This window comes from Colossoma macropomum, unplaced genomic scaffold, assembly GCF_904425465.1.
Source record: "Colossoma macropomum unplaced genomic scaffold, Colossoma_macropomum, whole genome shotgun sequence".
In the NCBI taxonomy this organism is placed as follows: domain Eukaryota; kingdom Metazoa; phylum Chordata; class Actinopteri; order Characiformes; family Serrasalmidae; genus Colossoma; species Colossoma macropomum.
The window spans coordinates 10,287,777-10,299,295 of NW_023494807.1; the positions used below are offsets into that span (position 1 = coordinate 10,287,777).

An 11,519-nucleotide genomic window follows, 5' to 3' on the forward strand; every position below is an offset into this window, starting at 1 on the left:
GTATGTTCTGTATTATAGTTAAATAAACAACTATTTCCTAAAATGACTGCTGTTTTAAAGGTATAAAGATCTGGGATCGGGCTTAAGCACTTTTACTTTCACCACCTTTTAAAGCACAATTCCAATAACTTTCCAAAATCTCTGTGTAATTCAGTGGTTGGGACGTAAAGAAAGTCTTTCGGAGTGGTTTGATTGTGAAACCCACAATCTCGCATTTCTTCACAGAGTTGGTGATAGGAATGAGGCGTCATGATAAAACATAACTCATTGCCATGACTGCAACACAAATATAGACATTTTATTACTGTCCAAAACCACAGTGAACCTACACGAGTCTTCTGAGTTTATATGGAATGTTGATGATGGTAAAATGTGATAAATAAGTGATAAATCTGAAAAAAAGTTTTCTTTAGGGACTATTTTTCCTAATACCCACATATACCTCTCCATGATGAATGAATATAAATAATATATTGTTGTAAAACAATGTGGCAAACAACGTGTTTGTGAGCATTTTGTATGACAGCTTTATGTGAGGGAGCATTTAGAGGCCTTTAGACGTCTGGTTCCTATCACCACCATTATGAACAAAACAGGGTTTTTCTGTAATGGAGCATTTCACACCATAGCACTCTAAATGACTTTGCTTATATCATAGCAATGAAATTTTGCAAAAATCAATGGACTTCTCCTTTATCTACTGAACTGCATTATATGAAGACTTTGATGCTATAAAATGTGTCTTAATCACACATTTTAAAATTGTCTTTCAATCCAAACATTAATTTTATCAGTTCTGGGGTTTGATGCTATCCTCCTAATTTATTTTTAAATATTTTAGGTAATAAGTGCAGCCACTTTCAGCATCACCCATTCGTCAGCCTTCATAAAATATCAAAAAAAAAATCAGAAAGATGTGGAATCTAGGAAGCCAAACAGTCTCAAACAAGCCTCCAAGTCTTCAATAATGAGGTGCTGAGTTGGATCCTCTGTCAGTGTAGTTATCTACCCGCCTCTCACAGTCTATTAGCTTTCCGGACAAGAATCTTGCTTTGTTAGGGCCCTAATCCAACTGTCCAAACCACCCTGGGACAATGAAGCTGTTTCAGGGCAGGAGGACTGAGGCCAGGTGGCTGGCTGTGGAATGTCAGGGAAGCGCGCTATCTGAGTTTCTGGGCCGTGTCCGAAGCCCATCCCTGTAGTTAAAGCGCTGAAGTGATGAGAGAACACCCATAAGATCCACAAACACGGAAGGGGTCATAGGGGTCACATTTCAGGAAGGTAAGAGTGGGTGAGTGAAAACACAGACTGTGACTGAAAGGACAATTAAACATTTCTGCATAATTCAGCAGTTAAGATGTAAAGAAACTCATTCAGAGTGGTTTGGTGTGAAGTGGTTGATTGATTTTGCTCTACACTCTCAAAACAGATTGTTCTTCAGGGGTTCTTTGGTAAAGAAAATGATTCTGTATAGAACCATACACTCTCAAAGAACCATTTGCATGCTCAAATAGTTCTTTTCATGGTGAAATGGATCTTCAGATTGATGGAGAATCTTTTGTATATGGTTCTATATAGCTTGATGTCGTGACAATAGCAGAACCCTTTTTGGTGAACCATTATTGAGAAGGTTGTATACAGAACCATATACAACACATTCTCCCTCAATTGGAAGAACCATTTCACCATGAAAAGAAACATTTAATCATGAAATAGTTCATGGTTCTAAAAAGATGCATCTGTTTTACTAAAAAGTCCTTGAAGAACCATCTTTTTCAGTGTGTACGACACAAATATAGCCATTTTATTTACTATCCAAAACCACCAGTGAACCTACACGAGTCTTCTGAGTTTATATGGACGCTAATGATTATAAAATAGAGGAAAATTTGAAATAATTTTTCTTCGGGGACTATTTTTCCTCATAACCTCTCAAAGACCTCTCTAATAATCTCAGACATCAGGCAGTGAATTCATAACCATTTCATGTAGTAACTTTCTGTGAGGGAGTTTTTAGAGGTGGACATCTGGTTCCTATCACCACCACTGTGAACAGTTCTGACTTGGTAAGTTTCTCTAGAACGGAGCGTTTCACACCAAACCACTCTGACTGACTCTGTTTACATCGCAATCATTTAATTTTGCAGAAAATGTGAAAGGATTGTGGAATTCCCCTTTAACACATCTAAAGGGATCCTGAAAAGTAAAGGGAAAGGCAAATTCTCACATAAATAATATATGAAGTACATATACAGGCAATGCTGACAAACTAGGACAAAGTTCAGATCCAGACACACACAGACTGTCTAAATTTTGGGAAGCACACCTCATACCTTGGCACATATTTGAGTCCATGGTCTTAAACCATCTAAAGAATTTATGGAATGTCGAAATGACTACAGGTTTCTTTATGCAAGTCTGAGTCACAACTCAAGTCTCTGGAGTGTAAGGCAGAGTCACGTCATGATTCTCTGGGACTGAGTCAGAGTCACATTCCGAGTCTCTGGGACTGAGTCAAAGTCACATCTTGAGTCTCTGGGACTGAGTCAGAGTCACATCTTGAGTCTCTGGAGTGCAGGTCAGAGTTGCATCTCAAGTCTCTGAGGTGCGAGTCAGAGTTGCGTCTTGAGTCTTTGGAATGTGAGTCAGTCACACTACGAGATTTTGGGGTGTGAGTTGCATCTAGCGTCTCTGAGGTGTGAGACTAAATCGTCTCAAGTCTTTGAGGTGCGAGTCAGAATCACATCTTGAGTCTCCGAGGTGCGAGTCAGAGTTGTATTGCGTCTCTGAGGTGTGAGTCCAAGTCACATCTTGAGCCTCTGAGGCGCAAGTCAAAGCGGAGCCTTGAGTCTCTGAAGTGTGAGTCTGAGTCGCGTCTTGAGTCTCTGAAGTGCAAGTCAGATTTGCGTCTTAAGTCTCTGAAATGCGAGTCAGAGTCATGTCTTGAGTCTCTGAGGTGCAAGTCAGAGTTGCGTCTTGAGACTCTGGGGTTTGAGTCAGAGTCACTTCTTGAGTCTTTGAGGTGCAAGTCAGAGTCATGTCGAGTCTCTGAGGTTAGAGTCAGCGTCTCTTTTTGAGTCTCTGAGGTGTGAATCAGAGTTGTGTTTTGAGTCTTTGAGGTGCAAGTCAGAGTCACGTCGAGTCTCTGAGGTTAGAGTCAGAGTCTCTTCTTGAGTCTCTGAGGTGTGAGTCAGAGTTGTGTTTTGAGTCTTTGACGTGCAAGTCACAGTCGCGTTGAGTCTCTGAGGTTAGAGTCAGAGTCTCTTCTTAAGTCTCTGAGGTGTGAGTCAGAGTCGTGTTTTGAGTCTTTGACGTGCAAGTCAGAGTCGTGTTCTGAGTCTCTGAGGTTAGAGTCAAGGTCTTCTTGAGTCTCTGAGGTGCAAGTCAGAGTCGCGCCTTGAGTCTCTGAAGTGTGAGTCTAAGTCGCATCTTGAGTCTCTGAGGTGTAAGTCAGAGTCTCGAGTCTTTAGCAGAGGCACTGTGAGCTGCAGTAGAACAGTACTGCAGTACCTACTGCACACGACAATGACAGGTGAGTCAGACATGTAAGGAACTGAGTTTTATTGTTATTTATGTGTAAAAGGGGAACTCCACTGATATTTCAAAATTTCTTGATAATTAAATGTGGTTTGGTGTGAAACGCTCTGTTCTAGAGAAACTTACTGAGTCAGAATTGTTCACAGTGGTGGTGATAGGAACCAGACATCCACCTCTAAAAGCTCCCTCACAGAAAGTTACTACATGAAATGGTTATGAATTCACTGCCTGATGTCTGAGACACTGTTTTATAATAGTTTTGTGAAAAAAAAGTTTGGCTTAAAATGTATTTTACTCTATTTATTGTAATTTATTCATGACTGAGGGAAACAACTATGAGGCAAATAGTCTTCAAAGAAAACTTCACATTTGCAGATTTATCACTATTTTCCATCATCAACATTCCATATAAACTCAGAAGACTCGTGTAGGTTCGTTGCTGGTTTTGGATACTAAATAAAATGTCTATATTTGTGTTGTAGTCATGGCGACCCCTGGTTCCTGTCACCACCACTGTAAAGAAATCTGAACCATTTCACACCAAACCACTCTGAACGAACTATTCAGGCATTGTGAAAATTTGGTTGAATTCACACTTAAGGTCGATTCTCCTGATTTAATCAGCTTTGTTTGTGTTTTTTTCTCAGGCTGAAATTTTAATGAGGCATATATCTCGGCTCTGAGTGGAGTTCAGAGACAGCAAACCAGGATTCGAGTCACTCTGCTTAGACATCAGGGTCTCTGCTTAGACATGAGGTTCTCTGCTTAGACACGAGGGTCTCTGCTTAGACATCAGGGTCATTTCCATGGTTGCCCCACTAATAATTACTGTTATGATGCTGAATGTCTGTCTAATGTTTCAGAATGAGTTTGTGTGTCTCTGGGGATTTTCCAGCACATCCTACAGACGGTAAAATGAAATGCTTTGGACATATTTTTGCTCCGAGCCAAAAATTAAAAAAACAAGCTGGTCTACTCCTACACTCCCTCAAACGACTCCCCACATACTGTACAAGCTGCACTACCTCTCTGCTCCCGCTGCATATACCTTTAATGAGACACCATTCATAGCCATGGTGATGAATAATTTGGTTTAAAGTGGATTTTTCAAAATGTCTAAATAATTTAGATGCAAACAGTCATTCAAATGGTTATTATACCAAGATTTTCTTTACGGTGGTGGTGGTAGGAGCCAGATCTCCACCTCTAAAAGCTCCCTCACCGAACGTCATTCCTTGGAATGGCCATAAATACACTGTCTGATGTCTGAGACACTGTTTTACGATAGTTTTATGAAGTATGTGTGAAATCCACTCATGGTGGAGGGATACACACATGGCTTTGTGAGGCAAAATAACCCCCAAAGAAAACGTACTTTCTTCAGATTTATCACCATCATCAACATTCCATATAAACTCAGAAGACTCGTGTAGGTTCACTGGTGGTTTTGGATAGTAAATAAAATGTCTATATTAGTGTTGTAGTCATGGCGACCCCTGGTTCCTATCACCACCACTGTAAAGAAGGCTGAACCATTTCACACCAAACCACTCTGAATGACTGTTTACATCTCAAACACTTAATTATGCAGAAATGTAAAAAATAAGTGGAATAATAATAATAAATATAAAAAAATAATAATTGTTATTATTATTATTATTATTATTATTACACTACCTAATGACTGAGACTTTGTTTACGCTATTTTTTTAATGCATTCATGGTGGGGCATATATGGTAGGTTCACTGGTGGTTTTGCATAGTAAATAAAATGTCTATATTTGTGTTGTAGTCATGGCGACCCCTGGCTCCTATCACCACCACTGTAAAGACATCTGAACCATTTCACGCCAAACCACTCTGAATCACTCTTTTTACACCTCACACACTGAATTATACAGAAGTTTTAAAATTTGACATCATTCAGTGTATTCATAACTTCATAACTTTCTGTGAGGGAGCTTCGTGATGAATTCTGACTCTGTAACTTTCTCTAGAATGGAGCATTTCATGCTTGAGGTTACACTTTTAGGTGACCATATGTCTTGATCAGCGTATTTGTCAGCTTTACAGTTTCCAGTGGTGTCACTTTAACCCCATAATAAACATTGGTTTTTGCATAGGTGACCATTAGAACTAATCCTGTAAAAGCGTTTAAAAGGTAGCCAGGAACATTAACTGTTATTCACCTGCAGTTTAGCCAAAGCTGAGGTCACCCTGCTGGAAATAGGATCCATCACCCACCGAAATACAAAGACACCTCAGAGGCACAGCTCATCGACTCAGCTGATTGGAGGTTTCAGACACGCAGCAACAACAGTGGCTCTTTGAAGAAGGACATAGTTTCCAAACAAATGAATGTCTGGCTAATCACACGGCAGTTCTTTGAGACTCCTTATGTGAAGACTTCTTATCTGAGCATCTGTCACCCTCCCAGCTTCCCCTACTTGTTATACAAGGTGATTCAAAAAGATTCATCTGATTTCAAATCGGCATATTTTTCCAATCGTCAGGTTCCTAGGAACCAATCATAATCCAATTGAAAGAGGGGATCATAGAGTTTCTGTCTGTCAGTGGGAGATGGCTCCCTTCAGTCTGCGAGGAGATGAGACCCCTGAGCAGAAAGCGTTCTGCGTTCTCCACTTCAATAAGAGTGAATCCGTCATAACTGTGCAGCGTGATTTGTGGGCAGTGAACCTCCAACAGCTCAGAGCGTTCGTCGTTGGTTCCACAACACTGGATGATCTCCGAAATCGCACTGAAAGAGCCGTGAGTGCAGCGACACCCGACACGCTCAATTGAGTCACAAGAGGCCTCTGAGCCACAAGAGTGTTTTCTTTCTTTAATATTGTTCATGTCAAATATGATATGGGTACAAAATGTTATAGATAATTTTGGTTAGTAAAGCGGAAATGAGGCACATGCCACTTAAACAAACAATGTGATTTATTTCGGTATGGTATTTATTTTATTTATTTATTCATTAATTTCAGGATTTCAGTACTGTTATGTTATTCAATTTCCAGTTAAAGCAGCCATTTAGAACAAATTATGTATTCTTAGCAGTAAAATGAGCAAAAAATACATTAAACAGAAAGTAACATAAAAACCTCGACAACTAAATCTACTCTCAGCTGTGTGAGTGTCAGTGAGTCACTCTTTTCCTTTATTCCAGCTCCCATTCTTTTCAGGAGACTCACTTTCAGTTTCTCAAAGAATCTGCAGACACATCTCCAAAGTTCAGTCTTAGAAGTTGGTTGACGATTTTCTGAAGTAATCAAACACATTCAGTGATGTTGAGATCTGGACTCTGGGGTGGTCAGTCCATTGTTCAGCTTCTTTGTTTGGTGTGTCCGTCTCCTTTTCTCAGGTAGGTGCTTCTTGACAGTTACACATCCTTTCAGACCCATAGCGCTGAGTCGTCTTCTCACAGTGGAAGGATGGACAGAAACACCTGTGGATGTTTTCAGATCTGAAGCATCTTAATTTTCTCCTCTCTCTCAAAGATGAAAGCTTTAAGTGCTGTTTATCTGATGGGAGCAGTTTTGGGGTCTACCAGGTCTTCCAGGTGGTTGCTAGGAGACACATTTTCTCTGTAGCTTTTAATCAGTTCTTGATGACTAATACGTCTGCTCAGTACTGCATTTACTTTGGCATTTATTAGATTTTTTTCCTGATCAGTTTTAAGTATTAATTAAATATAAATTCCTTTTTATTCCTGCATACAAAATAATATAATTGAGGTGGATGGATGCCCCCCAAGTAGGATGGTGCTTAGGCCCCCCAAATGTTCAGAAATAGCTTGGTGTTCGCATTTGAGATATATGCAAACAGAAAAAGTCAGGAGTGCAGATGGAATTTAAATGTAATGTAAATACAATTTATTATGAAACGGTCATTTGCAAATGTGTGAACACCCCAGTCAAATGACATGACATATACAGGGAACAAAGCTAAATGCTAAGTTTATCAGGTCTCACTTCATATTAAGTCTCTAATAACTGTGTAGTTACATATGAACAATATATGCAACAACAATGTAACTACTAATCCTTTAGTTACTGTTACAGATGGATTACAGAAGTACACATTATATAATTATACATGTGTATCAACTTCAGTTTTGCATCATATAATTACACAAGTGTATCTTAATAGTTGTAACAGCCTATTCTCTCATGTAATTACACAAGGGTAATAACACTAATGTAATTACATTTGTAATCAGACTGGAACAGCATTTTTTCCAGCAGTAAAAGAATCTAATAACTTACATTAAGGCATTACTTACACTGTATCTGCCAGCTTTCCTAACATTTAGCTAGCATTTATGTTGCCAGTGCTGTGACACTGTGTTTTAACTTTAAATCATTCTGTATGTCTATGTGACAGTACAGCAGACATCCCCTTATCTTAAAACATAACTTTTAAGACATTTATTAAATGTGTTGCATTACCTCAAAAGCAATGTCTATATGACCACTCCATTATTACACAGTACCTACATAACAACTACACAGGAACCGCCCACTTATTTTAGTGTAACTTTAACACTGCACTACAGGAAAGTTCCTGTGTAGAAGATACACTTGTGTGATTACATTATGCCACACTGAAGTTGATACACATGTAATTATATAGGCTGTACTTCTTTAATTCATCTGTAATATAGACTAAATCATCAGTAGTTACAGTGTTGTTACAAATGGTATTCATGTGTAACTACACAGGTATTAGAGACACACTTAATATAAAGTTAAGGTGGGACCGTTTATCATATTGGAAAAAAATAAAACAAACTATAAAATATATTTCCAGTATATTCAGCAAATAAAGTGTACAAAAAATGTCAGTTCACAAATTTTTGCATGTATAACTTATTTAATGCTATTCTTAAACTGTATGTTTGAAATACTTAAGTTACAAATTTAGTTATAGTGCAATATGATAAAAATGCATTTTTGAAATGTGTGTCTTTATTTGTATTCTGTTTTGTCTTTTTGGCCCAGGGCCCACCTCAAACATTGCATGATAAAAAGTTTTGGCACCCCTGCTCTAGACATTCCTTTTTGGCAGATGTAGAGAGGTACTACCACGCGCCGTGGGCTTTTGGGAACGTTTTGTCCGACAGCTACAAATGGATGTTCAGTAACTAGGTGGCTTCTACTCCTACTCCTTAATTCATAACGTTTTGTACCATCATTCAGGGCTGGCAAAAGCAGGTCAGCAGAGTCTAAGTCCTTCCTCTGGATGATGTCACTGCCCTGCAGGACTCCACCCCTCTACCTGAGCCGGAGTATAAAGGGGTTCTTGTTTCTGCAGAGGAACCACATCACTGACTCTGAGACACTGGCTGGATCTCACATCACTGCAGAAACTCAACCAGCTGTAGAAAGAAGGAACCCAACATCGACCATGTCTGCTGGTCTGGAGCTCATAGGCATCGTGCTGTGCGTCCTGGGGTGGCTCCTGGCCATCGTCTCCTGCGCCCTGCCCATGTGGCGGGTCACCGCCTTCATTGGCTCCAACATCGTGACGGCCCAGATCATCTGGGACGGCCTGTGGATGAGCTGCGTGGTCCAGAGCACGGGGCAGATGCAGTGCAAGGTTTACGACTCCATGCTGGCCCTCTCACAGGACCTCCAAGCAGCCAGAGCTCTGACCGTCATCTCCATCCTGCTGACTGTCCTGGCTGTGCTGGTGTCCATCGCCGGCGCCAAGTGCACCAACTGCATCGAGGACGAGTCCTCCAAGGCCAAAGTCATGATCTTCGCTGGGGTGCTGTTCATCGTGGCTGGGCTCATGCAGCTGATTCCAGTATGCTGGTCAGCCAACAGCATCATCAGGGACTTCTACAACCCGCTGCTGACCGATGCGCAGCGGAGGGAGCTGGGGGCCGCGCTCTACATCGGCTGGGCCGCCGCCGCCCTCCTCTTAATGGGCGGCTCCTTGCTCTGCTGCTCCTGCCCGCCACAGGAGAAGAAATACAACCCCTCCAGGATGGCTTACTCTGCCCCTCGCTCCACAGCTGGCGGTGGGTACGACAGGAGAGACTACGTATGAAGTGAAAATGAGGAACTGTAAAACTGTCCACACCTCTGTTTGGTGTCATTTCTTTGACAAGGGTATGTAATACGAGTGCCCTCTCAGACTCCGTTATGAAGGAGAACGTTTGTCATTTGTCGGCCTATGAAAAGATGGATTTGGTTGGCTTTTTAATGCACTGAGGGAGAAAAAAAAGTCCGCCTGAAGGTCAAATGAGTGTATTTTCTAATGCAGTAATGGAAAGCCTTCCAGCCCAATAGACATTCTTACTTTTTTATGTTTTAAGAAGGGTGTAAAGGTAAATTCTACTTATTTTTCCCCTTATAGAAAAGTCACATGAATTTTGCATGTAAATAAAACACACTTAACATGTTAAAAAACGTTATCTCATGTGAAAAACCAAATGATTGCATGAAAAAGTATCATGTGATTAAATCGTGTTCACATGTGACAAAACTCTTCTAGATGTGATTTTTCACAATTTGAATGTGACTTTTTTGTAAGGATCTGCATAATTCAATGTTTGAGATGTAAACAGGGTCTGGTGTGAAACAGTCGATTGCAGAGACTCTTTGTAGAGACTTTTCATTACAGTGGTGGTGATAGGAACCAGGCATCATAACTTCAACACAAATACAACCCCATGAATGGATTTATGCATTCTAAAAACTATCGTAAAACAGTGTCTCAGTCATCAGGCAGTGTATATATATCCATTTCATGTATTAACTTCCTGCAAGGGAGCTTTTAGAGGTGGACGTCTGGTTCCTATCACCACCACTGTGAACAATTCTGACTCTGTAAGTTTCTCTAGAACAGAGCGTTTCACACCAAACCACTCTGAATGACTCTGTTTACATCTTAACCTTTAAATTAAGGTCCCTTTTTTCAAAGTATTTCTCAGTCTTTTTTTTATCGTTGCTTTTAACGTTGCGTGGTTGACTGTGTTGAGCACATGAGATGAAAAAGATTACTCGTGAGAGAAAGACAAAAACAGTTACCCGAGCCGGTGGACATTATAGTCTGCCTTACACAAGGGGCCTTGTGGCAGAGCGGAGTGGGAAGGAAGCCAGGAGACACAATGTGAGCACCTCATTGTGGGCAGTGAGGCGGAGAGGAGCGCTGGTGTCGAGCTGGTGGAACATGCTGGTGCTTTTCTGTTCTTTCAAGAAAGCGAGTGGTTTGAATTCTGCGTTTGCTTACGTTGGAACACATGTATCAAGTTTAACAATGTAATAAACTCTGATTTTGTTTTTTTGAAGTCTGATGTTCAGTTCGTTCATTATCCCTCATTTGTTCTAACTGCAGTGTTATGAGATTAAAGATAGATAGATTAGATCAATGATATGAGATTAGAGATAGATAGATTAGATCAGGATTAGCAGCTGTTTCATCTCTAACTGGCAACAAAAGTACACACACTCCTTTAACAGTTACCAAAAAGGATCTACCACCCTTAAAAAAAGTGGGTTCTTCAAGGGTTCTTTAGCAGTGGCAGTGATTATAAAGGACCACAACAACTCAAGAAACCATTTGAATGCATGAATGGCTCTCTATGATGGGAATTTTATTGTACACTCCTAGCATAACGGGTTCTATGACTTGTAGCAATTGCGGAACCTTTTTGTGCTATTTTGTACAGCTGGTTCTCCATCATGGAGAAGAACCATATAACCATGCAAAGAACCATTTATGCATTCCTATGGTTCTTTGAATGGTCCATAGTTCTATGTCTGAACCATTTTATAAATCGTGTATGTGGTTTAAAAGAATGTTCTATATAGCACCAAAAAAGGTGCCACTATTATTACATGTTTGACTTCATTGGAACTACGTAGAACCCTTTTAGCTACCAGTGTAGGCAAAGGTGCCAAACAGGGTCATGGATGTAATAAATTCTGCTCATATTGAAATTTAACAACAATAAAGGTCCAAAT

The 11,519-nt window shown here is 40.2% G+C and overlaps 1 protein-coding gene across 1 annotated transcript; it reads left to right on the plus strand.

The window, feature by feature from the left end:
* Window positions 1–8,517: 8,517 nt before the first annotated feature.
* Window positions 8,518–10,843, plus strand: LOC118797222 (claudin-3-like). The gene is made up of 2 exons (XM_036556498.1): window positions 8,518–8,623; window positions 8,745–10,843. The coding sequence occupies exon 2, from the start codon at window positions 8,788–8,790 to the stop codon at window positions 9,598–9,600; it is 813 nt and encodes a 270-aa protein (XP_036412391.1). The 5' UTR covers window positions 8,518–8,623; window positions 8,745–8,787; the 3' UTR covers window positions 9,601–10,843.
* Window positions 10,844–11,519: the final 676 nt, after the last annotated feature.

Excerpts from the sequence above, each read along its gene's own strand:
- LOC118797222 (XM_036556498.1), top strand. The coding sequence starts at position 8,788 with ATGATGTCACTGCCCTGCAGGACTCCACCCCTCTACCTGAGCCGGAGT.